The sequence below is a fragment of the Vigna unguiculata genome, chromosome 2 (genome assembly GCF_004118075.2).
Source record: "Vigna unguiculata cultivar IT97K-499-35 chromosome 2, ASM411807v1, whole genome shotgun sequence".
NCBI classification, from domain to species: domain Eukaryota; kingdom Viridiplantae; phylum Streptophyta; class Magnoliopsida; order Fabales; family Fabaceae; genus Vigna; species Vigna unguiculata.
In genome coordinates this window covers 23,627,998-23,655,959 of record NC_040280.1, presented here as the reverse complement: position 1 = coordinate 23,655,959, position 27,962 = coordinate 23,627,998, and the positions used below count along the sequence as shown (strand labels likewise).

At 33.2% G+C, this 27,962-nt stretch overlaps 3 protein-coding genes and 1 non-coding gene across 4 annotated transcripts; 1 reads left to right on the top strand and 3 right to left on the bottom strand.

The window, feature by feature from the left end:
- Positions 1-2,856: 2,856 nt before the first annotated feature.
- On the bottom strand, positions 2,857-4,820 carry LOC114171125 (protein CURVATURE THYLAKOID 1D, chloroplastic). The gene is made up of 5 exons (XM_028056341.1): positions 4,607-4,820; positions 4,177-4,400; positions 3,414-3,518; positions 3,250-3,321; positions 2,857-3,174 (listed from the first exon to the last, which is right to left on the bottom strand). Exons 1-5 carry the CDS (start codon positions 4,728-4,730, stop codon positions 3,103-3,105), a joined length of 597 nt encoding a protein of 198 aa, XP_027912142.1. The 5' UTR covers positions 4,731-4,820; the 3' UTR covers positions 2,857-3,102.
- Positions 3,852-3,943, bottom strand: LOC114174786. The gene has a single exon (XR_003602747.1). It is a non-coding gene; the product is annotated as a small nucleolar RNA snoR128 (small nucleolar RNA).
- Positions 4,821-8,194: 3,374 nt separating the features above from the next.
- Positions 8,195-10,558, top strand: LOC114172121 (cyclin-D4-1-like). Its single transcript, XM_028056799.1, has 6 exons — positions 8,195-8,814; positions 9,274-9,360; positions 9,458-9,556; positions 9,647-9,848; positions 9,945-10,066; positions 10,195-10,558. The coding sequence occupies exons 1-6, from the start codon at positions 8,521-8,523 to the stop codon at positions 10,438-10,440; spliced, it is 1,050 nt and encodes a 349-aa protein (XP_027912600.1). The 5' UTR covers positions 8,195-8,520; the 3' UTR covers positions 10,441-10,558.
- Positions 10,559-23,061: 12,503 nt separating this feature from the next.
- Positions 23,062-27,470, bottom strand: LOC114174179 (ATP-dependent 6-phosphofructokinase 5, chloroplastic-like). Its single transcript, XM_028058965.1, has 14 exons — positions 27,381-27,470; positions 26,983-27,288; positions 26,410-26,500; positions 25,736-25,809; positions 25,404-25,515; positions 25,119-25,214; positions 24,896-24,997; positions 24,740-24,814; positions 24,455-24,595; positions 24,243-24,359; positions 24,050-24,154; positions 23,884-23,964; positions 23,633-23,761; positions 23,062-23,527 (listed from the first exon to the last, which is right to left on the bottom strand). The coding sequence occupies exons 2-14, from the start codon at positions 27,276-27,278 to the stop codon at positions 23,360-23,362; spliced, it is 1,587 nt and encodes a 528-aa protein (XP_027914766.1). The 5' UTR covers positions 27,279-27,288; positions 27,381-27,470; the 3' UTR covers positions 23,062-23,359.
- Between the last annotated feature and the right edge of the window lie 492 nt (positions 27,471-27,962).

Below are 27,962 nucleotides of genomic sequence, written 5' to 3'. Positions count from 1 at the left end.
CCACGTTACTACGCCTGCCTACTCAAAAGTGTCAGTGTCACCCGAAGGGATATAAACATAATCCGAAGAAAAATGTCGTGGAAAATTTGGTAATCACTTATTTGCTTGCTTAGGACTAAGGGAGGTGAAACATTTTACAGCGAATTAGGAATAGATTCCTGTGCATTGACCAGTATTTCCCTCAAATTTAACCACTCTGCTAAAACTAAAACACAAGTACAGAGTATGAAGCCAACGTCAGATTATATTCGACGGCGCAAAATAAAAGAGAAACTGTTCAATGGTTATGCCCCGTTAAGTATGCACCACTCCACCTTTGACCGAAGTATGAAGTAATATAAAATAAGATGACATCACATTTTCGTTGAGCAGTAAAGCAAATAAACTGGATCAAGATTAAATGACTCTTATGTAAGCACATCAATGGAGGATGGAACTATAATCCTTCTGAGATCACAGATAGCAGGATATTTGTAAAAAAGCTGATACTGCAGTATATGTGTAAAATTATAGCCATTAATTTTTACGTGAAGCTTCTTGTGAATTCTGAAAAATCTAGCAAGAGTTATTTACAACTCCATGAAGTTAATTCACAGCCTTCAGCATCCATTGCTGTGTCTCCTCCAAATTATATAATCTTCCCATCGCCTCTGTTTTTTAACTGCATTTAAGACTATCCCTTTATCACTTTGTTGCAAAGAAACGTATGAATATATCTTCTGGTAGTAAGCCAAAAGAGTTACATGGTTCATTAGTCTGCAATCAGAAACATATATGTTTCTTACTATTGTCTTCTTTCTTCACCTTTTCCTTTTGATAAACTACAAGTAGGGTAAACTGCATAGAATGATGATATTTCAGTATTCAGAAGAAAGGAAGATAGGACAATGAGTTAGTTATGAACTCAAAGATCAATGAATACGAGTATCCAAGATTGGACGAACTTTGACGTTTCTTGTCCACTCATTCTTGAGGTAAGCAATAAGGGTTATTGGCAATTGAGAAATTCATTCAGGATAATAACATTTCAAAGAAAAAAAGACTTTTTTCCACAGAATCATTTTTTGTTTTTGATTACTTTAAGTTGTGTTATGAAGGCACATTTAAGTACAAACATGAGTGACATTATGTTTAACCTGTATAAAGAGTTTTCTTTAAGCCTATTCTGATGTCCAAATTGGGTGACTCTTTCCCAAGTTAAAGTGAGTAAAAGGTAAGTTTATTCTATTGTATATTATTACAAAGAGTTCTTAAAGTCCTTTTTTGCTTGACTTGGAGAAACTTCTCTTCAAACTCCTTAATCATGTTTCCAATTAGGTCATTACTAAAACTGTTTAATGTCTTGGATTCTTTTTTTTTTTTTTTCTTATCTTAGTTACGTTTCTTAGTAATTCCTCCTTAACTTAATTTTTCATAATTCATGATAAAAAATAAAAAAGTCATTCTAGTAAATAATAAATAGTAGTTTAGATGTATGAGAAAATCGATAAATCACTCTAAGCATGTATAAATCACCTCAAAACTCCTGATGAAACATTGTTGGGTTCAGCTGTTACTGTCTCAGCCCATCTTTCCAATATGTTCAGATAGGGCGTGTTGTGAATGTTCGTTTCATTTCTGATTTCGCACATGCAGATGATGAGGATACAGAATCTCTCGACGGAGATACGGATGGTACTAGTGGTGGTTTTAGCTGCTATTTTGAGGACTGCGTTCAACTTTTGGAAGACTTATTTGTCTATTTTACACATGTTAATTTTATAATGCTTCTAAAATAAATAGAAATTGAAAAACTAAAGTTTTATTTTCATCTATATACTAATATGAGTATTGTTCCTTAGCAACTTGAAGAAAACCTTTATTTTTAAAAGCTTATACATTCCTGTAATATTATCAAAATAATAATAATAAAAAAAACTTGATATGTAAGTTATATATTTTCTACCTTACTGAAAAAATAGATATCTAAACTTAAATTTTATTTTATCAATAGATGGTATTAGGAAAACTATTGTTTATATGTAATTGTAAAGTCATTTTTGTGAAAATTATTAATTTTTTCATATATATATATATATATATATTGAATGTTGGAGTGACTAACTTCTTGGATGTTTCTGGGTAACATTGATGAAAATGAATGAACTTAAAACTAGCTCCAATTGCCGCATTCTTCTGCTATCAGCTTCTGACTGTTCGTTCAATTTCTGAATTCTTGCTTCAAATGCGCACCCATGATGCCACATATCATCACAATACTCTAACTTTGTAAGCTTCCGCCTTTTCTTGCTCAGATTTATTGATATTCAGATATTTATTGATTTTTCAATATTTATTGAACTGAATATGATCCAGCGATGGAGATGTGTCCTCCTTCATATACCATGAGATTGACGAACAGGATGACTATTCTGATGCCATGGTTCACTATCGTGATGACTACTATGATGTTTGAGTATTGGTTCATATGATGCGTACGGCGTGTATGAAATACTTACGGATGCCTTTAAAGATGCCCTGTTTTTATGTTTACATTATTAAAAATTAGGTCGTGTTATTAAGATCACATTTTCAATTTTACAAAAGTACAATAATATTACGACCTTTCTAATTTATTTTCAAAAACTGCGTTAAAGGTGTAAAAAGAATTGGGAACAGAAAATATTGTCTGAAATGAGATAACCCTTCTGGAACAAGAATCACCATATAATTACTAAAAACATCAATAATTCATCTTTTGCCATCTTTCATTGCTATATATTAGTCCTCTTCAATAAATATATGGGGTTTATGATTCATCAAGAAAACAACATTTCAAGATTTTATTTAGTCATCTAGCTGAGGTGAAAAGGATTATGTCAACATAATCTATTTTATTTTAGAAGTCGATAAAGATAGAAAAAAAAATGGAAAAGGCAATTTGGCCATACGGTAAAAATACCTTGAATATGTGAAAACTGTTGCTGGGTATATTTTTAATTCTCAACCAACACTAATGGGAGGCTGCATATAGAGGAAAGGCTCACCAAGGGGCAGACTAATATCACATTCCCCTGACTAAACCAGAAGCAACTGTACAATCATGAAGTGGAAACACAAAAATCAATTATCTTCTGAACCAAAAACCTGCTCCTTTAGCTCCTCTATTTTAGTAGACAGTTCATCTCTACTTTGCTGCATGTTAACAAATTTAATTAATCTGGGCACAACCAAGATGCACATATCAATCAAACATAGTGAAATTAGTACCTTGAAAAGCAGATATCGGGAAGTGAACCATACTGTGTATGCAAGCCCAACAACTTCCAGCAACTTAGGGAACTGTGCAAAAATAATGAACAAAAAAATCAGCATTTGAAAGAGGTGGCTTTGGGTTTGTGAAAAAGTTCATATGAACATGGAATGGTACACACCAATGGGATAGAATCAATTGCACCAACAACTGCGGTTGTTAGCCACAGAGCCGTCAAGACACCACCTCCATACAAGACAATGGAACCAGTGTCATTTGTGTCAAGCTATTAAAGGCAAAACAGGAGGCCAGTTAGATATATAAACACATCAAATTACTTTAGTAAAGAAACCGAAGGAACCCACACATTGATCCTCATTTCAGACAACTAACAGTTCTTAAGTCGATATGTAATAGTACATTTGAGCCAAAAATACTGATCAAGCATATATATATATATATATATATGAAACTGAATCTTAACAGCAGGAAAAACTCAACACCTAATTTTCTATAGGCTTTTGGCTTAAACACAGGCAGGAATGCACAGGAAAGGCTAAATCCATATACAATTTCAGAAAGAAAAAAAAGAAAAAAAAAACAAAGTAAACGTAAAGAGTTGCTCAGGTAACCGCTCAGACTCGACAAGATTGCCGAAATATCATCAAGCATTTTGTAAATGCCATCAATAAAGCTGGATCATCATAGCAACTCCATACTTGAAATGGAAACAAATCTAGTAAATAGAGAGGGAACATGTGCCCTGAACCCCAAAGTCATTATTCATACTATATAACACCATCAAATCAACCGACAACATAGCAACTCAGCATTTTTGAAATGCAAACAAAATATAAACAGGCATGAAAAAATAAAACATGCGTCTTGAACAACAAATTCACAGTTAAAACGTTTAATAGGAAAGGTGGTTAAAATGACCTTACATTGAACTTATCCAGGAAATCAAAAGACAAACTCGGTCCTTCTTCTGGTAACTCTTTTCTTGCGTCTTCGTTCACCGTTTCTTCCAACTCCTTTTTATCATCAGCTTTACCCTCTTCCAGGGTTATCACAACATCGCGTTTCTCATTGAAAAACTGACTTGACCCACCGGATATTTCTTCGGAAGGTGTAGCCCTTGGCAACAAATTTCTCAAGAAAATAGATCCTGTCATGTAATAAAATACAAACAAAAGTTACAAATATGCAGTTACAGTAGTAAAACACATCCACACTAATTGCTCAATAAAAGTTACACAGATAACGCCATACAACACACTAAAATTTTATCAGAAAAAATCAAAGAAAACACCAAAAAGACAAAACCGGTCTTGGTTCGGATTGAATAAGAGATTGAAAGGATAGAAAACGTACGAGAAAAAAGTGTGGCGGTGGGAGTGGTAAGGATTACTCTGCGAGAAAGAGAGGGCTTAGGGAGAGAATAGGAAGCGTTAGGAAGTTTCGAGAGAGGGATAGGCTGAACTGTACAAATACCCATTGCTGCTATTCTGATTTGAGGAATGCGGTGATATTGTAGGGATTCAGTGCTTCCTTTTTATACAAAGTGTTTCATCTAGGGTTTTCGTTTGTCCCTCTTTCCATTTTCTCTGTTTCTTTTTCTCTATTTTATTATTATTTTATCTAGTTACTTTTTTACTTCTTAAACTTTAGAATAATTACGATTTTAATCCTTCGAAATAAACAAAATATAATTCTAGCCATGATTTTGTTCTAGTATATCAGATTTAATACTTAGATACTAAAATTGTGAGAACCCAAATATATGTAGGGATAAAAAGAAAAATTTTGCTAAATTATTTTTTTGTTTTTGTCATGTCATTTTGATTCTTTAGTTATATTTTTCATTTTTTTTCTCAATTTAATTATGATTTTCTTAAGAAATTATTTAATCTAGTCATTTTCAGATACAATATTAAAATTAGTGTCACATGTTCATTTATGAATTTTTTAATTTTTTTATTTTAATTATAAATTTTTTACATATGTTATTTCACTTCAAAGTCTCAATTTAATCATTATATTTTTTATTAGTTTCAATTTAATTCGAATTTAAAAAAATAAAACAATATTGTCTTTCATAATTGAGACTCAAATTATTTTTTATACAAAAACTTATGTTAATATTCTTACTAAAATTAATATTTTTATTAAATATTTACAAATATATTTATAAATTAACTTTAAAATCTAAATGAAATATTCAAAATAACTCATATTGATGAATTGATAAAAAGTAGTTAAATCTTGATAATTATATTATTCAACTTACTTATAAATTTTAATTTGTTCATGTAGCTTTTATTGCATGATTTGTATTTGAAAACTAATGTAATAGTTACTATTAAAATTTAAAACTCAGATAACATTAATATGAAAGATAAAATTAAAATTATGAAATGTATACATAGGAAATCTTCTTTGTATATAAGTATATATAATAATATTATTAGCATGATTAGTATTATTAGTATTACTATATATTGTTCACTATTTTTATTACATTTTTTATAGTGTATATATTTTTTATTATTTGAAATTTTATTTTATCGATTATTATTTGTTTCAATATTAAAAATACAATTATTTATTTTTACTACCGTTTTATACTATATATGTATTTTTTAATTAAATATTTTCAATTGTAATAACTATTGCAAATTTATTTAATTTTAATATTTGTACTAGAGTTTATGTAATAGATATGTTTTTATTATTTATAGTTTTAATATTATTTTATAAGTCTATCAACATATATTGGACAACTATTTTCATTTACTGGTTAAATGAGTATAATAATATATATTTGTTGAATGTGTTTGTGCATTGATTAATTTAACAATATATTTTACATGAGTTTATTTATACATGTGTTATATGGGTGTATTAATTTACATTAAACAAGTTTTTTCATATACAATTAGACCGGTTTCTTAATGCAAATTACACTAGTATGTTTATTTACTGATTAGACGAGTCTTATAATATATATTACATAAGTTTGTAGACAAGTCTTAAACAAGTTCTGTAATTATAATTTTTTTTGCCAACCCTCATGCAAACACTCACCCAATCGGCCTTGGAGGCCAACATACTACATTACATCCCTTTAACCTAGATTGGTACCAAACACTTGAACCTCAACCTAATAACTATGAAGTGGTGGGTCCTAGCGACATTATTGTAATTACACATAAATACGTACTCGCTTAACCGAGAACATCGTCGGTCCCATGCACTATGGTTGACAAGTCAACGAGGCGATAAGGTTGAGATTGTAATATGCAAATTACTCCTTTTTTTTTAAATGTGGGTCAGGGTAGTGAACCTGCAGGCCCGCATAAATAACGTGGGGTGGGTCAGGGTAATGAACCCGTAGTGGCCTGACCCACAAAAGCTTGCAGTCGGCACGGGCTGACTGCGACTCACGCTGGTCAGTTTGCAAGTCCGCATAAAAAAAAACTTGCACTTGTGTATACTAGTTACTTTTTTTATGGACTTTTGCATTAATGTTCCAAATTCTGATATAACTGAAAAAGACAATTATTATGTACTTTTTAATGTGGTAAAATTTAAAGAATACATTGTGTATGTCATAGTACGAATATGAATATGATGAAAATGTTAAATTATCAATTTATCATCAAACTCCTCAAAATTTTTACTTAATTTTGTGAACTTCTTAAAGTTTTCAAATTTTTAAACATTGAAAGTTTTATCATAATAATTTAAAGAATAAATAAAAAAATATATAAAAATGCTGAACGAGGTGGGCCGGTCCACATTATGTGGGTCAAATGCGGACTGAGCCTAAATGGGTTGGATCGATCCACGTTACCAAATTATTACTTTTACACTAATATTTAAAAACCTTGGACATCAACAAATTATAATTTTTATCCAATTTTTTAAATATAAACCAATTTAATCCTAAAATTAATTATTCATTTGACTTTATACATACCTATATTTTTATATTTTACCTTGACAATATTTAATGACCACCTTTTCCGATTATGTATTTTTCATTAATAAAATTTAAATTCAAAATTTTATTTAAAGAACCAAATCTAATATCACCGAGAAAAACAATAGCTATGTAAAAATTACTTTATTTTTAAATGACAACAATGTCTAAGTTTAACTTATCTTTATTGTTTGAGTAATGAACAAACAAATTAATTTAAATTAATCACCTCGATCAGTTATGTTTTAAATATTTATCAGAAACCATTTTATTAAGGAATGACAATTAAAGCGTATTTATGTTTGTACGAAAATATGAAAAAAAGAAGAACAAAAGTTAGGAGGTAATTCATCTGTACTCCATTAATCGAGACTTTGATATAACCCAAGAAATATTATTTACCAAAACTGGAAAAAAAATTCTTTTATATTTTAAAAACCTTTTAAATAAACTTCTACGTGATAATAATAATTACAAAAATTGTTGATTTTGATTAAATTACATTGTTTTTTTTTAATTCAGACAAAAAATGTTGATTTAAACATAACACAATTAAATAGGTTAATATAAAGCAGAATAAAATTCAGATTTATTAGTTATAAAATTTAAAAGATAGAATAAATATAAAAGAAAGTCAATTGTAATATATTCAAAGAGTTAAAATAGGCAATAAAAGTAAAAATTAAAACAGAGTATTATGTTTATTATTACATAAATCAAAGACTTTTAAAAGGTTCATGGAATGTAATAAAAACTCAATGAGTTAAAAGAAGTATTATGCTAAAAACATTTCAATCACAATTCTTTAGTAAACTATATAGACATATTAAATAATTCAAAATTTGAAAAAAAAACATTAAATCTAAAATAGATTATATACTTATGCCAAAAGATGGATCCACCATGTTTTGTGTTTCCCTCATTTTTGGTTTGGATGGTCTTTCTTCCATCTTGACAAAATTACACTCCTACTTGTTCTTGCACCCACCACCATAACCACATGACCAATGACCTATGACCATAACATAATTTTTTTTTTCCGTTGTTTTTGGGTTTTGGTATCCATGGACACCACCTATTCGATTGCCCCATCTCTCTTTTTCCCTAAAAGCACAACCCGCTTCCTACATAAAGCTGCTTCCTTTCCTCATTCTCCCATTCCACTCTTCACTCTATGCTCAACACTGTCACATGGGTTTTCCATCTCATTTCAAAATGCCCCACAGAGTTATTTTGTCCCCTTAGCCCCACCTACCCCTTTTGATGACGCTGCTTCTGTTCTAGCACAGCCGTTTTTGCATCAATGGCTCATAACTCAGAGAACAGTAGCACCTTCTTTGATCATGATTTTCAATGTGATGGAGCAGATGATTTTAGAATCTTGCATTCCTGGAACCACCGGAACCTTGACTCTGGATATGAAGATGGTGGTGGATCGGAGGAATTAGCATGTACTCTGCCCCAGAGTGAGGAAACTGTAAGGGCTATGGTGGCGAGAGAGAGGGAGCATTTTCCGAGGGTCGATTACTTGCAGAGGCTGAGGACTGGGAAGTTGGAATTGGGTGTTAGGAGGGATGCACTTGATTGGATTTGGAAGGTAATGGTTTCAAGTTTGCTTTTTCATTCGATGAGCATCACAAATAAACCATTTAATTAGCTTTCTTTAATTGTTTGTTAGATTTGTGTGGATTTTTTCTCTGGTGGGTTGGGTGTTTTTAATGGGATTTAAGTCATATATGAAACCAGTTTTAATGCAATGTTGGCTCATCGAGTCTCAATTGGCTTCTGTCACTAAAAAAAAAAAGAAATGGTGAATGGTTTTGCCTTTAACTTTGAATCTTCAAGTTGTTAAGGAAGTACCTAGTTGCGATTGCCAATTCTTATTAAGTAGTTGAAGTTCTTAAGTTGATGCTAGTTTTTCCTTCCTTTTAGGTTTGAGTTCTGTTTCATACTGTTTGAAACTGTGTGATGAATGTGGCAAATCACAATCTTTTTTTATTTAACCGGGTTAATTGTGTTAGTGACTGGTTTTTTCTTTTTATAACGTGATCAACAGGCTCATGCTTATTTTGGCCTTGGACCCTTGAGTTTTTGTTTGGCTGTGAACTACTTGGATCGCTTCCTATCGGTTTTTGACTTACCGGTAAGATCAAATTGCCTGAAAGTTTATGTTTGTGTTTTACTAGGTTTATTTTAGTTACCTAATTGGTGTTTTTGGTCTCTTTTCTTGGTATGTATAGAAAGGTGTAAGTTGGACTGTGCAATTGTTAGCTGTAGCGTGCTTGTCAATTGCAGCTAAAATGGACGAGATCCGAGTGCCTCAATCTGTAGATTTACAGGTATATAGTAGAATCTTGCAATCTTGTTTTAAATATGATTTCTTATGTGTATTACCCTCTAATTTTCACATCAATATTGATAATGAGCAGGTTGGGGAACCAAAGTTTGTGTTTGAAGCTAAAACCATTCAAAAAATGGAACTACTGGTATTAAGCAAGTTGAGATGGAAAATGTGTGCATTAACTCCTTATTCCTTCATAGAATACTTCCTTAGCAAGCTCACTTGTGAGAAGCACCCAACAAAATCATCCATTGCAATATCAGTGCAGCTCATCCTCCGTATAATCAGTGGTATTCTCATTACTCTTTGAATATTTGGTCCTTCTCTGCTCTGTTTTCGTTGAGATGTAGCGAGTTTGAAGAGTGCTTTTCGGGAAACAATTGTAGGTATCGACTTCTTGGAATTCCGGCCTTCTGAAATTGCTGCTGCGGTGGCAATTTCTGTTTTAGGAGAATCACAGGCGAAAGATATCGATAAGTCCATTGCCGAGCTCTTTATAGTAGAGAAGGTGAGGTTGTTGTTCCCAAATAGAGCATGTAGGGATGAGTTTACCTTTATCTTGTTGAATTGATGATGGTGCTTAAATCTTAGTGAACGGTTCTGACTTGTGTTATGCAATTTCCTTTCATTTTGCAGGATAGAGTTCTAAAGTGTGTTGAATTGATAAGAGATTTGTCCTTGAACAGTGTTGCTGGCAGTGTAGGAACCAAGGTGCCACAAAGTCCTATGGGGGTGATGGATGCTGCTGGATGCTTAAGTTACAAGAGTGATGAATTAACAGTTGGATCATGTTTAAATTCTTCAGAAGATAGCCCAAGTCCAAACACTAAGAGTAGTAAAGCAGAAGGACCTTGTAATGAACCTCCGAGTGATGAAATGTGAATTTTGTTCCTTCACCAAAGTTCATTTTGTTTGGTTTGTCTTGGGATTCCTTGGAAACATTCTCAACGAGAGTGTGCTTTGGATTAATAAGATGTGAATTTAAGTGGTTCCGTGGGTAGGTGTTAACAGTTTTGGTTTATAGTCAGATTACTTGATGAACAGCTACAAAAACTTAGGATGTGGAGGTGAGAGCTATAATTATTGTTCATGTGAAATGTTCCTAACTTCTCATTTTGGAAGAGAATTAATACATAAAGTAATTTTTTATGGATTGTTTATGAATTTGGTAGGAAAAACACAAATAGACATATTGTAATTTAAGCAAAAGGAAATGTCACCTACTGCCTGAAAACAATCCAATATTTAGAAAGAACTAAAATTTTTCTTAACAAGGTTGATAAGAAGCAAGAATTAACTAGACCAACGTCAATGCTTTGTTTTGTCCTTCTCAGTGTCTTCGATTGCGACCAAATCTACACATGAAACATAAAATTCTTCTGTGCTGAATTATGATGGAAGGCCTACCCTTGCTAACGCTTCTATGTTTTTAGTCACTGACCAGTCAACATGCAAGTATATATATTGGGTTGGATAACTTCACGACCGACCAAAAAAAAACTCACATCTGTTGGGACACGACTGACAAAACAACACGAAAAGGATATAAGGGCACTTCCCTAGATTCGGGAAAGTTATACTCATTCAGAAAATTTAGTTAATATATATATATATATATATATATATATATATATATATATAAGGTTAAAATACTCCGTTGGTTCTCGTTTTGATTCAAAAATTTCAAATTGGTCCTCGTATTTTAATTGGTCTCAATTTCATCCTAGTTTTTGTAATTCAATATTAAATCAGGGTAATCACTAACAGTATTAAATTTTTTAACGTTAACTTGGTTTTGATTTTCTGACGTGGCGTTTATTATTTTTCAAAATGGCACAGTGACTGCATGGATTGAATTAAAAATAACATAGTGCTTGAAAAACCCTAAATGTTGTAATTAGGAAATTAGGGATTGGATTGAGAAAATCAGTGTGAGGCGTGAATTGCGAACCCCATGTGCGTGGACGAAGGTGAAGTAGGACCACATTTTTCTTCAACTACATTTTCACTGCACCATGAAAAAAAAGTTGCAGCCAACAACTTCTTCACTTCCACCCTATCAAACGAAACAAAAAACCCCCAATTGCAAAATTAGGTTTTCCAAAATCAAAATACAAAAACAACATACACAAAAAACAGAACTAAATTCATTTCCATATCTCATATCTTGAACTTTGGGCATCTCCAAAATTTTCTCCCTTGTTCTTAGCAGTTCTCATGATTGCCTTCTCACCGCAATAGCAAAGAGGTGCGAAATCGAACCTCCTCCCCACACCCCCATGAGAAGAAACGGTAGAATTTGTGCAGGACGAGGACGAGCAAGAATGAGAGGGAGACATTACCGGTGCAGGATGAGCAAAACAGAGGAGACCACAAACCTTCCGCACCCTCTTTCAAATTCAAACACTTACCCTCTCCCAATATTACCTTCTTAAAAGAGAAGACAACAATGGTTGTTTAAGGTGCCAACCACAACTCATTGACACGTAAGATTGAACATTACAGCCACATCATCACATATAAACGCCGTTTGCCAACAGTTAACGATTGCCCTGATTTAATACTGAATTACAAAAACGAGGACGAAATTGAGACCAATTAAAATAGAGGACCAATTTGAGATTTCTGAACCAAAACGAGGACCAATGGAGTATTTTAACCTATATATAAAGGCTTAAAGCTCACTTCTAATATAGTATCAGAAGTTAGAGTTTATCCTAACAAGTTTTTTTGGACATTCTGTTCTATCCGATATCGGACTGCTAACAGACCATCCACTAATTTCTAATTTCACGCATAAGATGAATATTCCTCGATGTGAGGAGGTATGTTGAAAGTTCCACATCAACTACATAAGAACAATTCACAAATATATAAATGAATTATATATGCTTTAAGAAAATATAGTAACTTTATGACATAAGTGTTCGATTTCTTTCGATTATATTAATTATTTTATTATATATTTCTTTATCCTCTTACTTTCTGTAAAGAGTGTACAAGTACAATTCTTTTATATTTTAAATGCTGACTGACTAGTTAAACGCTTTTGCTAATCTTAAAAGACGTCATTTCTTTGCAATTTGTATACGATAGAAATATACATAAAAACAATAATGTAAAAGAGGCATACATTTAAAATAAAGTACTATATACAATACAACGTTAAAAGTTAGAATGTATTAACTCTTCATCAGCAATGTATTCTGCCTTTTGCAATATTTTCCCCCTTTTCTGCAATCATTTCACTACTTTCCCGACAAAATAAATTATAATCTCGATATAATTATATCAGTCTCAAAGAAATCATTCATCTTCAACAAAAAGTTGCAGAGAAGAAGAGGACAAATCGATGTTATTTGGCAATTACGCTTAATCCTTTCAGTTTTATAATTCTCTGCAGAAGAAAAGTAGGAACACATGTAATCTCACAATTGTCACAAAATTATTTATTGATATACATGAATTAATTAATTATTCTTTGATATTAATTTTAATATTGATTTCAAAGGCACATCTACAATGTATTAACATAGGTGGTTCATGGTGATCTGCAAGGTTGTAATCAACACTCTACTTTCTCTTGTCACCAGAAAGGATTTTTGAAAGTGTTATTTTTTTCTTTGGTGATTTGGCTATGATTAATTTATCAATGTTTCAAATTTAAAAACGATGAAAGAGGTATATGAATTTGGTTGGGATCTTGATCATCGGCTCCAATAGAAAGAGCAATTTGAAGATCCACACTCATGCACTGCTATAGAAAACAAAAAACTCAAGGATAAAAAAATACAAAACCCAGAAATTGACTTACGAAGGGATAAACTTTACCAAACTTCGCAATGGCATCGTCATCGTTGATTTACATAATGTGGTGGCGAAGAAGAAGTTGATGGTGGAAGACGCATGCGGTGAGGATGTCTAATAGTGGTGGAAGATATGGGTGATCATGAATTGAAATTTTAATATCTAATCCATATCTATTTTGGATCCAAATAATTAGATTAAATTTTCGATCAAAAACAATTTTTTCAGAAAAAGTAGATTATATTTTTTAAAAATCTAGATCCAAATATTTAGATCAAGTTCAAAATCCAAAATCCATTTTTCATAAAATAAATTCAAAATAAAATTTTTAAAACTTGTGTCCATAAGGCTGACACCATAGAATTTGACAGATTTTTTGTCGAGGCCAACGATGCCAAATTTCAGCATGGGATGAACTTGGATGACTTTCGAATGAATTTCGGTCGGAGAGAACGTGACCAAATTTGGGCCAAGGTCGACTTGACAAAATTTAGTCGAGATCAACTTGACTGGATTCAACTAAATTTCGGTCATGGCCGATTTTACCTAATACGACCAAATTTTGGCCAGAGTCGACTTGGCCAAATATGGCCACATTTGGGTCAGGGTCTGATCAGTCAAATTTCGGTCAGGGTTGACTCCACTAAATTTGTCGGCCGAGACCAACTTGACTGAACATCACCAATTTTTGATCATAGCCGACTAAGTTGAATATAGTCAAATTTCGTTCGGGACTTAATCGACCGAATACGGCTAAATTTGGGCTAGTGCCGACTCGACCAAATTTTGGTCATGACCAACTCGACTAAATTTGGCCAAATTTAGGTCAGGACTGACTTGCCTAAATATGACCAAATTTCGGTCGCGATCGACTCTGCTGAATACGACCAAATTCAGGCCAAGACCAACTCAGTCAAATTTTGGTTGAGACCAACACGACCAAATTTTGACCGGAGCCGACTCGACTGAATTCGGCCGAATTTCGATCGTGGCCAACTCAGTTGAATACGACCAAATTTCAATCGTGACTGACTCATTTGAATACGGTCAAATTTCATCATAGGCCGTCTCAGCCGAATACGACCAAATTTGGGCCAGGGCCAACTCGGTCAAATCTCAATCGGGGCCAACTTGATTGAATTCGACCGAATTTTGGTTGGAGCCAACTAGGCTAAATACAGCCAAATTTTGGTCGCGGTTGTCTCGGCCGAATACGATCAAATTTTGTCTAGGTCGACTCAGCCCAATGTAGTCAAATTTGGGTCGGGGTGAACTCAACCGAATACTTCCAAATTTTGTTCAGGACCAGCTGGGTCTAATTTCGATCGGGACCGACTTAACAGAATTTGCCCTAATTCAGCCAAATTTTGTATAAGATCACGCCAACTCAATCAAATATGACTAAATTTGGGTTAGTCAGTCTCAACCTTTAGCCTAACCTAACCAAAAATATAAACTGAAAATTTGGATTGGATACTTTGGATTATCCATTTTGAAAATCTAGATTTAGAGTATGGATATACAATCCATAAAATATATAAAATGTAAATCAGATTGATATCTAAATCCAATAAAACAGATTGGATTTTTAATAAAATGAATATTAAATTGATTGGATTATAGCAAAAATGGATTGGATCATGGAAATTAGATTTTTTGCCCATCCTTAGTTTAATTTTTCAGATCATCCTCTACATCCTTCCGCTCATTTAAGAGTTCAATAAATATAAATTATTGTTGTTATCCTCATAATTTTTATTTTTATGTGTTAAATAAACATTAATTATTACTTTTACCCTCATATTTTTATTCTTTCAATTTTATATGTATTTAATCTCTTTTTATTAATACATTTTTTTACAAGAGTATAATTTAAATTTGTTAGTACAAATTTATGGATACATTAACAATTCTTTTATTAAACTTCTAAGATTTTCAATTAAATTGTAAGCTTTAAAGTTTATGAATATAAATTTCAAGGTTTAGTGTTTACGGGGGTCTCACGTCGCACGTCGCACGTCTCTCACGTCCCACGTCCCACGTTACATGTCCCACGTTCCACGTCTAACGTCTCTCATCCACGTTGCACGTCGCACGTCTCTCACGTTCCACGTCACACGTTACACGTCCCACATTCCACGTGACACGTCCCACGTCTCATGTCCTACGTCCTACGTCTCACATCTCACGTCTCTCGTCCCATGTCTCACGCCCACATCTCATGTCCCATGTATCACGTCCCACGTCACACGTGTCACATCCCACGTCTCATGTCTCACGTCTCACGTCTTTTGTCTCATGTCGCACGTCTCACGTCCCACGTCCCACATCCCACGTCTCACGTCCCACGTCTCACGTCTTTCGTCTCACGTTGCACGTTTCACGTCTCACGTTTCACGTTTCATGTCTCACGTTTCACATTTCACATCTCTCGTCTCACGTTCCATGTTCCACATCTCACATCTAACGTTCCATGTTCTATATCTGACGTCCCACGTCTCACATTCCACGTCTCATGTCTCGCGTCCCACGTTCCATGTCCCACGTCACACGTCTCATGTCTCACGCCCCACGTCCCACGTTCCACGTTCCACGTCCCACGTCCCACGTCCCACGTCTCACGTTTCACGTCTCACGTCTCACGTCTCACGTCTCACGTCTCATGTCTCACGTCACACGTCGCACGTCACACGTCGCACGTCACACGTCGCATGTCTCACGTCTCACGTCCCACGTCCCACGTCACATGTCCCACGTCCCACGTCCCACGTCCCACATTCCACGTCTCACGTCACACGTCGCACGTCTCATGTCACACGTCGCACATCTCACGTTTCACATCCCAAGTTCCACGTCCCACGTCCCATGTCCCACGTCCCACGTCCCATGTCTCACGTCTCACATTTCACATCTCTCGTCCCACATTTCACGTATCACGTCTCACATCCCACGTCCCACATTTCATATCTCACGTTTCACGTTTCACGTTTCACGTCTATCGTCTCACGTCTCACGTTTCACGTGTCTCGTCTCACGTCTTTCGTCGCACGTCCTACGTCGCACGTCCCACGTCTTACGTCGCACGTCCTACGTCGCACGTCCCACGTCTCACGTCCCATGTGTCACGTCTCACGTTCCATGTCCCACGGCTCACATCTTACATCTTATGTCTCACGTCTCACGTTTCATGTCCCACGTCATCTCACGTGTCACGTTCCACGTCCTACTTCTCACGTCTCACGTCCTACGTCTCATATCTCACGTCGCACGTCCCACATCCCACGTATCACGTCCACATCTCACCTTCCACGTCCCACATAGCACGTCTCACGTCCCACGTCGCAGTATCACATTATTGCACTGAAATACTTGATTCTTAATCATGGTGCTTTGGTTTACTGGTTGCAGTATAACTAAGGTTCTTCTTTGCTTTTTATCCTTCTTCTGATAATAGCTTTTTATTGATCGAAAGAAGGAAGAGAAATGACATTATTTAACTAGAAATAGAAGCTAACCTTATACAACAATAGTAATTTGAAGCTTTTGCAAATGTCTTCTATCATTACATTAATGATGTTAAAAAAGTGTTTAAATGTTGGCAGACAATATTTTTTTATTGGTTTTCTGTTTGTTCTGACATTCAATATGCGAAGAGACGTGTCACAAAATTTTAATAATGGGTGGGCAAAAAATCCATTTTTTATAATCCAATCTATTTTTTCTATGATCTAATCCATTTAATATCTATTTTATTAAAAATTTAATCTATTTAAAATCCATTTTATTGGATATGGATATCAATATGATATATATATTATATATTTTATGAATTGGATATCGATTCTCTAAATCTAGATTTTCAAAATGGATAATCCAAAATATCCAATCCAAATTTTCAGTTTATATTTTTGGTTAGGTTAGGCTAAAAATTGAGACCGACTAGTTCAAATTTAGTCGTATTTGATTGAGTTGGCGTGATCCTATACAAAATTTGGCAAAGTTTTGTCAAGTCGATCTCGATTGAAATTTGGCCCAACTGGTCCTGGACAAAATTTGGAAGTATTCGGTTGAGTTCACCCTGACCCAAATTTGACTACATTGGGCTGAGTCGACTTAGACAAAATTTGACCGTATTCGGCTGAGACAACCACGACCAAAATTTGGTTGTATTCAGCCTAGTTGGCTCCAGTCAAAGTTTGGTCGAACTCAATCAAGTTTCGATTGAGATTTGGCCGAGTCGGCCCTGACCCAAATTTGGTCGTATTTGGATGAGACAGCTTAGGGTGAAATTTGGCCGTATTCAAATGAGTCGATCATGATCGAAATTTGGTCGTATTCAACTGAGTCAGCCACGACCGAAATTCGGTCAAATTCAGTCGAGTCGACCCTGGTCAAAATTCGGTCATGTTGGCCTCGACCAAAATTTGACCGAGTTGGTCCTGATCTGAATTTGGTCGTATTCGACAGAGTGGATCGCGACCGAATTTGGTCGTATTTAGGCGAGTCGGTCCTAACCTAAATTTGGCCAAATTCAGTCGAGTTGGTCATGACCAAAATTTGGTCAAGTCGGAACTTGCCCAAATTTAGCCGTATTTGGTCGACTAAGTCCCGAACAAAATTTGACTATATTCAACTTAGTCGACTGTAATAAAAAATTGGCCATATTCAGTCAAGTCGGTCCCGACTGATGAATTTAATGGAGTCAAACCTGACCGAAATTTGACTGATCAGGCCCTGACCCAAAGGTGGCCATATTTGGTCAAGTCGACTCTGGCCAAAATTTGGTCGTATTAGGAAAAATTGACCCTAGCCAAAATTCAGTCGAATCCAGTCAAGTCGATCTTGCCTGAAATTTTGTCGAGTCGACCTTAGCCCAAATTTGGTCACGTCGTCCGCGACCGAAATTCGTTCGAATGTCATCCAAGTTCATCCCATGCTGAAATTTGGCCTCGTTGGCCTCGACAAAAAATCTGCCAAATTCTATGGTGTCAGCCCTATCGAAAATCTAATCCACATCCATTTTGGATCCAAATAATGGATGTGGATCCAAATTTGTGTCCATAAGGCTGACACCAAAGAATTTGATAGATTTGGCCGAATACTTCCAAATTTTGTCCAGGACCAACTGGGTCAAATCTCGATCGGGACCGACTTGACAGAATTTGGCCTAATTCGGCCAAATTTTGTATAGGGTCACGCCAACTCAATCAAATACGACTAAATTTGGGCTAGTCCGTCTCAACCTTTAGCCTAACCTAACAAAAAATATAAAGTGAAAATTTGGATTGGATATTTTGGATTATCCATTTTGAAAATTTAGATTTCGAGAATGAATATCCAATCCATAAAATATATAAAATGTAAATTAGATTGATATCTAGATCCAATAAAATGGATTTTAAATGGATTGGATTTTTAATAGAATGGATATTAAATGGATTGGATCATAGAAAAAATGGATTGAATCATAAAAATTGGATTTTTGCCCACCCTTAATGGAAGGTTAGAGAGAAAAGACTCAAAATTAATAAATAAATTGTATTTAAATTAATATTAATAATATTTATTTTCAGGATATATAATTAATTTTTAAAATATTTGTTAAATAAAATAATTGTTAAAAATAAATTTTGTTTAGAATAACAGTTGAGGATAAACTATTTATAAAATAATTATTTTTAAATAATAAGTAAAATTAAAAAATAAAATATATATACAAAAGAGGTTGTTAAAATAACTGTTAAAGATAAAAGAAGTTTTTTTTTTTAATTTCGGGGTCCATTTAAATTCAAATTTGTAAAAATGGATTTGTTTGCAAAATATGGTCAAATCGTCATATGGTGGATGTCGATATTACAGGTGAAGTCGTCCTCTACCATGCCAGTTTCTTTTTTTTTTTGTTCAAAAAGTGAAATCGTACTGTAAGAAATCGGTTTCTATTCACTTCAAAGACGAAGTCTCTTTATAAATGACAATTTCACTTTTAATCGTTTTTAAGTTAAGTTTTATATTTGTTTGACTTTACAAATTTAGTATTTCTTTTAATCCCACTAATTATTTCTATATAGGTTAAATCTCACGTATATATCTTATGAGATTTTCAAAATTATACTTTTCTGTATTTTATTAAACGATACTTTTTATTTGATAGTTACTGGACTAACTAAAACACAAATAAAATACACCTAAACATATAGACAAATATTTAAAAAAAAAACTAAATAATATATATTTTAAAAAAACAAATACAAAACTAAACGTTAAAAAAAAAAAAACTAAAAAGTGAAGTCGTCATGTACAAGGATGACTTCACTTTTAAAGTAAATAGAAATCGGCCTCCTGCGACATGATTTCACTTTTTTGAAAGAAAAAAAGAAACTAGCACGGAAGAGGACGACTTTACCTATAATCTCGTCCTCCACCATAACGACTTGACCCTATTTTATAAAAAAAAAAATCAACTAACCCATTTTTACAAATTTGAGTTTAAATAGAACCTGATACAAATAAAAATGACAAAGGATATTTTTAGAATAAAAGTTAAAGATAAACTATTTATAAAAAAATTAATTTTTAAAATAATAATTAAGGATACAATTAAAAAATGATATGTGAACACATCTTTATATATTGTTACAGATAATTTTTTATTATTAAATAATTTTTTATTATAAGTAATTATATTAAATTATAAAATAATTATTAAAAAGATAAAATAGTAAAATAATTATTCTAAAACTTATAAAATAATTAAATTTGTATTAACGATTATTTGAAGATAATAATGAAAATATAATTATTTTAGTTATTGGAATAAAAATGTGTACATAAAAAAGACATATTTATATATAAATATATTATATGTTTTGGAAATTGGATTCCATCATAGTTTTATCATATATTTCAAAAGACAGAATTAAGAAAAATATTTAAACCGTTTTAAACCTTAAATCTTCGATTACTAAACGACACATTAAAATATGGAAAATTATTTTTTTTAACGACAAATAATTTTATTTAAATGGAGCATTAGAAATATTTTAAACCATGTGAAAAAGAAATTCAATGTATTAAAAGTATTGGACTTTAACACTAGCATCCAAAGAAATTCAATATTGCATATCACATCCAATCCCATCATTGAGGAGACTTTACACAACACTTTAAAATTACACAAATAAAATTTGATCTCTTTATTCTTGTCATATCAGACAACCTAACAACCTATCACTATTCTCTCTTTTATCTTTAGATGTATATTAAGTGTTGTTGAATCTTTTTGAGTGTGTATATGAATATTTTCCAACACATAATGTATACTAACTTGTGATCGAGTGATTATGTAAATAAAACTTGTGAGTGAATGGTAGAATATATAAATTTACTGGTCCTTTTTCTCAGCTATGAAATTGAAATAATTAGCAAGAGAAAAGAGAGTAAAAATAGAAGGACTTTACTAAGTTGTAATGAGAATCATTCTCTTTCGATCTCTCTGTGCATGTCAGTTTCTGGTCCATATCTGTGTTTCACCCGCTCCATGCATGTGTATTTCTGTGCAGTGTTAGGTGGTAGTAGGGACCCAATATGGTCAATGCCACTGTCATTCTGATCAAATTTGCATCATTTGAAGTTTCATCAAACGTGAATATGAATAAGCTATGATGGTAAAGAATAGACTAGTAAAACTCCAAATACTCTAAAAGCTTCATCAGACACATGCATAAAAAGAATCAAAGTTTTGGGATCATTTTTTGAATCTCTTGTTTTGAAATATGTTGAGGGATGGGGAATTACTGGTTGTTATGGCACGCGGAATCTAGCATTGGGTGAAATTGGTTAAATTAAAATATTGAGTGCTTTGACTTTTCAAAAGGCATAAAAGAAGGAACAATTTTCGGGGTTAGGTCCAATAAAGAAGAATAAAGAAAAAGAAAAGGTGGATGAAGTATGAATCAGTGTATAAAAGATCATTGTTCAGTAGGGCTGACCTGGTTTGATTCCCCCTTTGCCAGAAAAAAAAGTGCTTTTAATTTAACTTCTTTGCAACATTTATGTTTCTGATACGGAGCAGTATAAGAGAGGGTATATATTCCTACACTTTTATCTTTGACTTTGACTGAAACACTGTATTATTTTGGTATAGTATTCTGATTCCATTATTATCTAGTAGGAGTGGTAACGCGGACCGGCATGACCTTTTAGGGCCGGTCTATATAAGACCCGCACAACGCAGGCTGATCCGTCCTGCTTCATATATTTTATGTGGGTCGAAAACACTGGTTCATTTTGCATACCATTTGGCTTGAGGGTCCGTGAGTTGGCCTGTTTTTATTTTTATTTTTTTTAAAATTTTTATGATAAAACTTTCAATGTTTAAAAATTGAGAAACTTTAATAAGTTCACAAAATTAAGTAACGATTTTGGAGAATTACATGATAAATTGATAATTCAACATTTTTTATCATATTCATACTATGACATACACAATGTATTCTTTAAATTTTCGCGCATTAAAAATTACATAATACTTGTCTTTTCCAGTTATACAAGAATTTGAAATGTTAATGCAAGAATCCATAAAAAAAGTAATTAATATACACAAATGTAAATTTATTTATTTTTTAAAAATTTTATGCGAGCTTGCGAGCCAGTCCACGCGAGCCTATGCAGACCTGTCCCGCATTTTTTTCATGGACCTGCAGACTGACCCAACAGACCAGACCCTAATTGTCACCCCTATTATTTAGCAATTCTACGAAGGAAATATAGTTTTATAAGGCTACAAAAACATTAACATTGCTCATTTTTTTTAATATTGTTAAAAGAAGGAGTGCCTTAGTTTTTTGGCCCCACAGAGCAGTGGTATATTTTTGGTAAGCACCCATAAAAAATGTTCTTTACTAGGAGGAGTTAATGTTTAGTTTAAAGTTACTTCTCATCGTCCTTCATGAAAAGTTTATTATACTTCTCATCACTCTTGTTACTTTAAGCAAACAAATGTTTATGACTGACTAAAAATTATCAAAGTAAATGTTTTCTCTTCTAAATAAAGAAAAACTTTTTTTCTCTTTTTAACATTATATAATATAATCCCATTAGGAAGGATTTTTGGAACATAGTATCGATTCAAGAATTTGAGAGATTTAGAACAAATTTAAAACATGAAGTTTTTTACTTTAATTTTTTTTTTGAATTTTTTTTACGTAAAATGATTTATTAAGTTGTGATAATTAATTTTTTTGATCGACAATAATATTAATCTATTTAATATTTCTTGAAACATCGTTGAAAAACTTTTCATGTGACACTAAAATTATTAATATTATTTTATAATATATATATATATATATATATATATATTTAAAAAAGAATCTAATTTTTTTAAATAATTAAAAATATTAATTGGTTTATTATTTCTCCCAAACGAAATTTGAATTATGTTATGCAAATAAATTTTTAAAAATTGAAATGAGAATAATTCAAAGTTAATATACCTAAAGAGTCATCAAAACTATAAAATTAACGTTCACATATTTTAATCATGTTACTCTGTAAATGATGTTTACTTAGGTTTTTATCATTTATAAAATGTAATCATATTTATAATTAATCAAATATAAAAATAATTACATTAACATACCCGTACTGCAAAGTTTTAACAAATGTTTACTCCTTCGAATGATACGAATGAACAGAGACTGCTATACTCACTGAATTCCATTATTGGCATGTCTTGAAACACATTGAATAAACTTCCACTAGGAATGTTCTTAGAATACTCTATACTTACAACAAATGGTGAAAAATGAAGCAAACAATGCTTTGGTCATTCCTCTCAAATTTCGTTTTGAATGCAGATGAAAGAAGAACTATGAATTTGCAATGCTGTACAATGAAACAATTTGAATGAAGAAAACGACATCCTCCTCAGTATTATTTCCGCTTACGATGATGATGTTGGGTTTTTGAAGCTGTCATTCTATGGAAGCTTGAATCAAATGAAATCGGGTTGGCCCGTTGCAGTCAAGCATCGATGCCACATTCGACTGTTAGAGTCCACTAACTTGGGAAGAGCTATCACTTCGGGAATGGGAAAATAAGCGTAGTGCGTGTTACAAGTTCCTACTGTGATGCCACTATATCCAGCAAATGCACCATGAACCTGCAATACAAAATCTCTTAATCAATATCAAGTGAAAAGTGTAACTACCTATGAGAACCATTAGATATATGTGCAAGAAGAAGATAGAGAAAGAGAGGAACTAACAGCATTTTGTGCAAGTACAGTGCAGAAAATTCCATCAGAAGCATTTGCTCTGCATGCACGGATCATATATGTGGGATCGATATATTTCACGTCTGCATGAACACCAATTTCCTTGAAGTGTTTTTTCGTCTGAAATAAAACGGTTGTTAGATTTTCTTTTCTTTGACATTTACTTCATTTGAAACACAAAGAAACAAGACCTATTTAGATTGTTGCAATCATCATAAACAAACAAGGAATGAATAACAGACCTCTTGTTGGATATATACACCAATGTCTCGAAATACAGTATTGCCAGAAGCATCGGTAGCATTAGTTTTTCGAAGCAAGTTCTGCATCAAGAAGATGTATAAAACTCTGTGTCAGAATGTAGAAATCTTCAAACAAATAAATTGCAAAAACAATTTCTTAAGTTACCTGTCCAGCTCCCTCTGCCACACATACTACAGCAGATCCCTTTGTTTCTATAAGGTACTTGAGATAACTCAAAACTCCACGAGGTCCATGTATGTTGAAAGGAACCTTTGAATCGAAGCAAGAATTTGCATCAGTGTATGTAAATATGTATATGACAAGAAAGAGTGTTCTGACAAGTTTTTAACACACATACCTCAGGAATCAGACATATGTCAATCTGTCCACTGGCTAAGGAAGCATGCATTGCTATGAATCCACTGTCACGACCCATCAATTTCACAATACCAATTCCATGATATGCACTATGTGCCTGATCAAATGAGTCAAGTGTAAATATCCTAATCTTCAAATTGAAAACTTTTACTAATTTAGTCAAATTGACTCAAATCAGAGTATGTTGTTCACCTCAATGTATGCTGAATTTATTGCTCTTTGTGCTTCTTCAACCGCAGTATCGAAGCCAAAAGTTTTGTCCATCAGTAGAATATCATTGTCTATAGTTTTAGGCACTCCAATTATAGACACCTTAAGCCTTCTTTTGCGGCACTGAAAAAAATTCTCTAGACACTCAGGACAAGCTTAATGTACAGTTTAATGTTAACATTGAGTAATCAGAAAAGAAAATCACATAAATCACAACATGGTCCAACTGAATGTGATCAATTAATACACAGATAAAGGATTACAAACCTCATTGTGAATTGCATTTGCACCAGCATGTGTTCCATTTCCACCCAACACAAAGAGCATGGTGATCCCTCTTTCCTGAAATTCATAACATTCACATCAAACAAATCACAGTAATAATCTGAAACCATCAATTTTATGAATAGAATAATAGACCACCTCCAAACTGTCCACAATTTCACTGACTCCAGGTCCTCCACGTGAAACACCTAATAGGCTTCCACCTGAAAGATGAATGTTCTGAACCACTCTTCTTGACAGCTACAAATGAAATCCCAATACAGTAATAAACAGTCATTAGCAAGAAGGAAAGTTCAATAGAATAGTTGAATCAAAAATATATATAGACCAAAACTCAATAAGGAAGGAAGCAGGAGATTACTGGAACTTCTGTCAGCTCTTGGTCCGAAAATCCACGATAACCATAAGGAATACCCACAATCTTTGTTACACCATATATTTCGAGTGTGATCACAATCTGCAGCACATCCATTATTGAATCAAACATTGGGAAACAAATTAATGACCATAATTTTAGTTCTAAACCGAAATGTCAGTAAAATGAATGCATTAAAATGTTACATTTTTCTAATTTGTTGCCTTAACTTTATGAGAACTAGCAAAGATTTGATAGTATACGAGAGTCATTTTGATATTACACACATACCTGTCTGATGACATCATTAAGACCAGGGCAGAGCCCTCCACAAGTAACAATTGCGGCCTTTACTTCTTCTGGTTTAAAGTATATCTTTCCCCGAGGTCCAGCTCGATGAACCCTAAAAAAGGATTTCACAACATGTTACCAAATAGGGTAATCGTAGGAAAAAAGTTACATACATTAAGAGGACTAGAAAGAAAGAGTTAACTATTTGATATCTCTATATAATAGGAACTATTATCACAAGTTTCAGGAACATCTTTCTCAATCTCACTCTCTCACTGTCAAATAAAAAAAGGCAATGAGACAAGGAAGCTCCATTGCTAAAAAATACGTACCATTGTTCAACCCAATTACAATCAGGATCAATGCACTCCGCGCCAGCAGATGTAGGTGATGAATAGCGTATTGTCTGAGGGATCAAAACAAACGGAAATTAACATTCAGAACTGCCAACACTTGAATCATAAACTTTATAGAATAAGATCATCACTTAAATAACTCTCACAAGCATTTCCCTGTCCTTAAATTATATTTACAGTTTACAAACCAATGCAAGAATTAGTGAAAAATGCAAAAAAAAAACTGTTTTCTCTAAAGAGAAAAATGTAATGTTTTAACGACAGGGAGACAGCTATTCAACCAACTAACCAAGCACCACATTCCAACCTAAGGAGTCAATTCATATTGGTAATTTGGTAGTAACAATTTCCCACCAAGAGAACTAGTGTGATTCAAAATCAGTGAAGGCAACAATGAAAGTCCAAATACGATGACTACAGAAAAAGATATAATAATGACAACAAAGTTAACCAGAATTTGATGACACGTGTGTGGTTTCAAATTGCGGACTGCATCTCCTGATGCAGCTGCAACCATAACCACATTTGCGGCTACAACCGTAATTTGAAACATGAATGCAATAAAAGATCCACGCAAAATCAGGAAACTATGAACAGTAATAATAACATCTATCAGTTAAACACATTAAAGAAGTACGAAGGAGACACACCTTAAGAAGCACTCTGTCATTGTCATTTATATATCCATGCCAATTCTCATCCAAAGGATAATTGCCCGGAAAGTCATTAGTCCTGGGAGTTCTGCCACATTCATAGACATCACCAATACACAAAGAAAAGAATTGGAGTTAAATAAAACACATCTAAACAAACAAAGAAATCTTAAAACGTAACTTTTTAGATGCTTTTATTATTGTTGTCCAATCAGAATTGTAGTTTTACCTCAATAATGTTTACTGACTTTAAATGCATTGCTGTTTTACAATAATTATCAAATATCAATAATTCTTCTTAGGATTTCAATTAGGTGAATTATCTATGTCAAACTCCAATTCTAATAAAAAAAAAAGAAAACAATACTTTTACCCCCGATAAACCTATATTATCAATACCAAGATTCTGATAAGAGATCAGGAGTTTTTATGTCAATGACCGAATTGAATGTTGCATTATTTTAATTACGTGAAACTCTGACTCTGACTCTGCATTATTTTATGTTAATGAAGTGATATGACAGACTAAATTGCGCCTGAAGCAGAAGCAGAGAGAAAAGAGAAACGAACCTCGAATTGGGACAGAACGTGGAGGGCATAGAAGGAGCATCGGGGAAGATATCAGTGACATGGGGGAGTCTGAAACGGTCTTCAAAATCGTTCTGAAACTTCGTATTCCAATCAGGGTCGCTGAAATCAATTTCGGCGGTGGACTTGGAATTGCAGCTTTGACTCTTAACCGTAGCGACTCTGGTAGGTACCGCCATTGTCATGAAGCGAGGATTGGAGTGAGAAAAACGACGGCAATAACGGTTAGAAGGGGCTACGCCATGAAGAGTGATCACGTGCGACATGGAAGCCATCATAAAAAAGAGTCTGTGGAGATCGAATTTCAAAAGTCTTTGTTATTGTTGTTGTGGAATGTGTTGTGACTGGAATGAGATGATGTGAAAGAAAGAAGAGACAACCTTTGCAGTTCTTTTGTTCTACTGTGCCGGCTCCTGCTGTTGTGTATCGCAGAATGTTCAACCTCGGAAGGAAGCGGAGAGTTTCTTGGTTCCTTTCTAATGTTCTTTAATTTTCAAGCTATACTGCATGTGCCTTTATATATATTTTTCGCAGTCAACTAATATGTCTTCAAATCACATCACAATATATTAGATTTCAGATATAAATAAAATAAAATGTGTTAAAAGATAATAGCAATCAAGATTGATAAAAAAAATATATATTAGAAGATATACCGAGTTAAAGAACTAACCAAAATATTCCAGCAATTAAAAAGATAAATTAAAAAGTTAGGATTTGGTTACTTTCCAACACTCTACAGATAATAAAATAAAATATCAGCGGTTCTTTGATTACGAAATTCATAATTCTAATTATATATATATATATATATATATATATATACTTTTATTATAATTATTATATATAAAATATCAAAAAGGATAGTGTGAGATAATAAAAAATTGATTTAGTAGTTTCTAGTCTGTGTATTCTTAAAATAAATGTTAATTGCACAAGATGATATATCAAATGCGAATTAA

Bases quoted from the DNA above. Each gene is read 5' to 3' on its own strand.
- LOC114171125 (XM_028056341.1), bottom strand. From the start codon at position 4,730: ATGGGTATTTGTACAGTTCAGCCTATCCCTCTCTCGAAACTTCCTAAC. The intron at 4,401-4,606 runs GTACGTTTTCTA...ATTACATGACAG, and splicing joins CACCGCCACACTTTTTTCTC to GATCTATTTTCTTGAGAAAT. The intron at 3,175-3,249 runs GTACTAATTTCA...GTTAACATGCAG, and splicing joins CCCGATATCTGCTTTTCAAG to CAAAGTAGAGATGAACTGTC.
- LOC114172121 (XM_028056799.1), top strand. From the start codon at position 8,521: ATGGCTCATAACTCAGAGAACAGTAGCACCTTCTTTGATCATGATTTT. The intron at 8,815-9,273 runs GTAATGGTTTCA...CGTGATCAACAG, and splicing joins CACTTGATTGGATTTGGAAG to GCTCATGCTTATTTTGGCCT. The intron at 10,067-10,194 runs GTGAGGTTGTTG...TTCATTTTGCAG, and splicing joins AGCTCTTTATAGTAGAGAAG to GATAGAGTTCTAAAGTGTGT.
- LOC114174179 (XM_028058965.1), bottom strand. From the start codon at position 27,278: ATGATGGCTTCCATGTCGCACGTGATCACTCTTCATGGCGTAGCCCCT. The intron at 24,155-24,242 runs GTATGTGTGTTA...TTCGATTCAAAG, and splicing joins ACATATGTCTGATTCCTGAG to GTTCCTTTCAACATACATGG. The intron at 23,965-24,049 runs GTAACTTAAGAA...TTCTTGATGCAG, and splicing joins TGGCAGAGGGAGCTGGACAG to AACTTGCTTCGAAAAACTAA.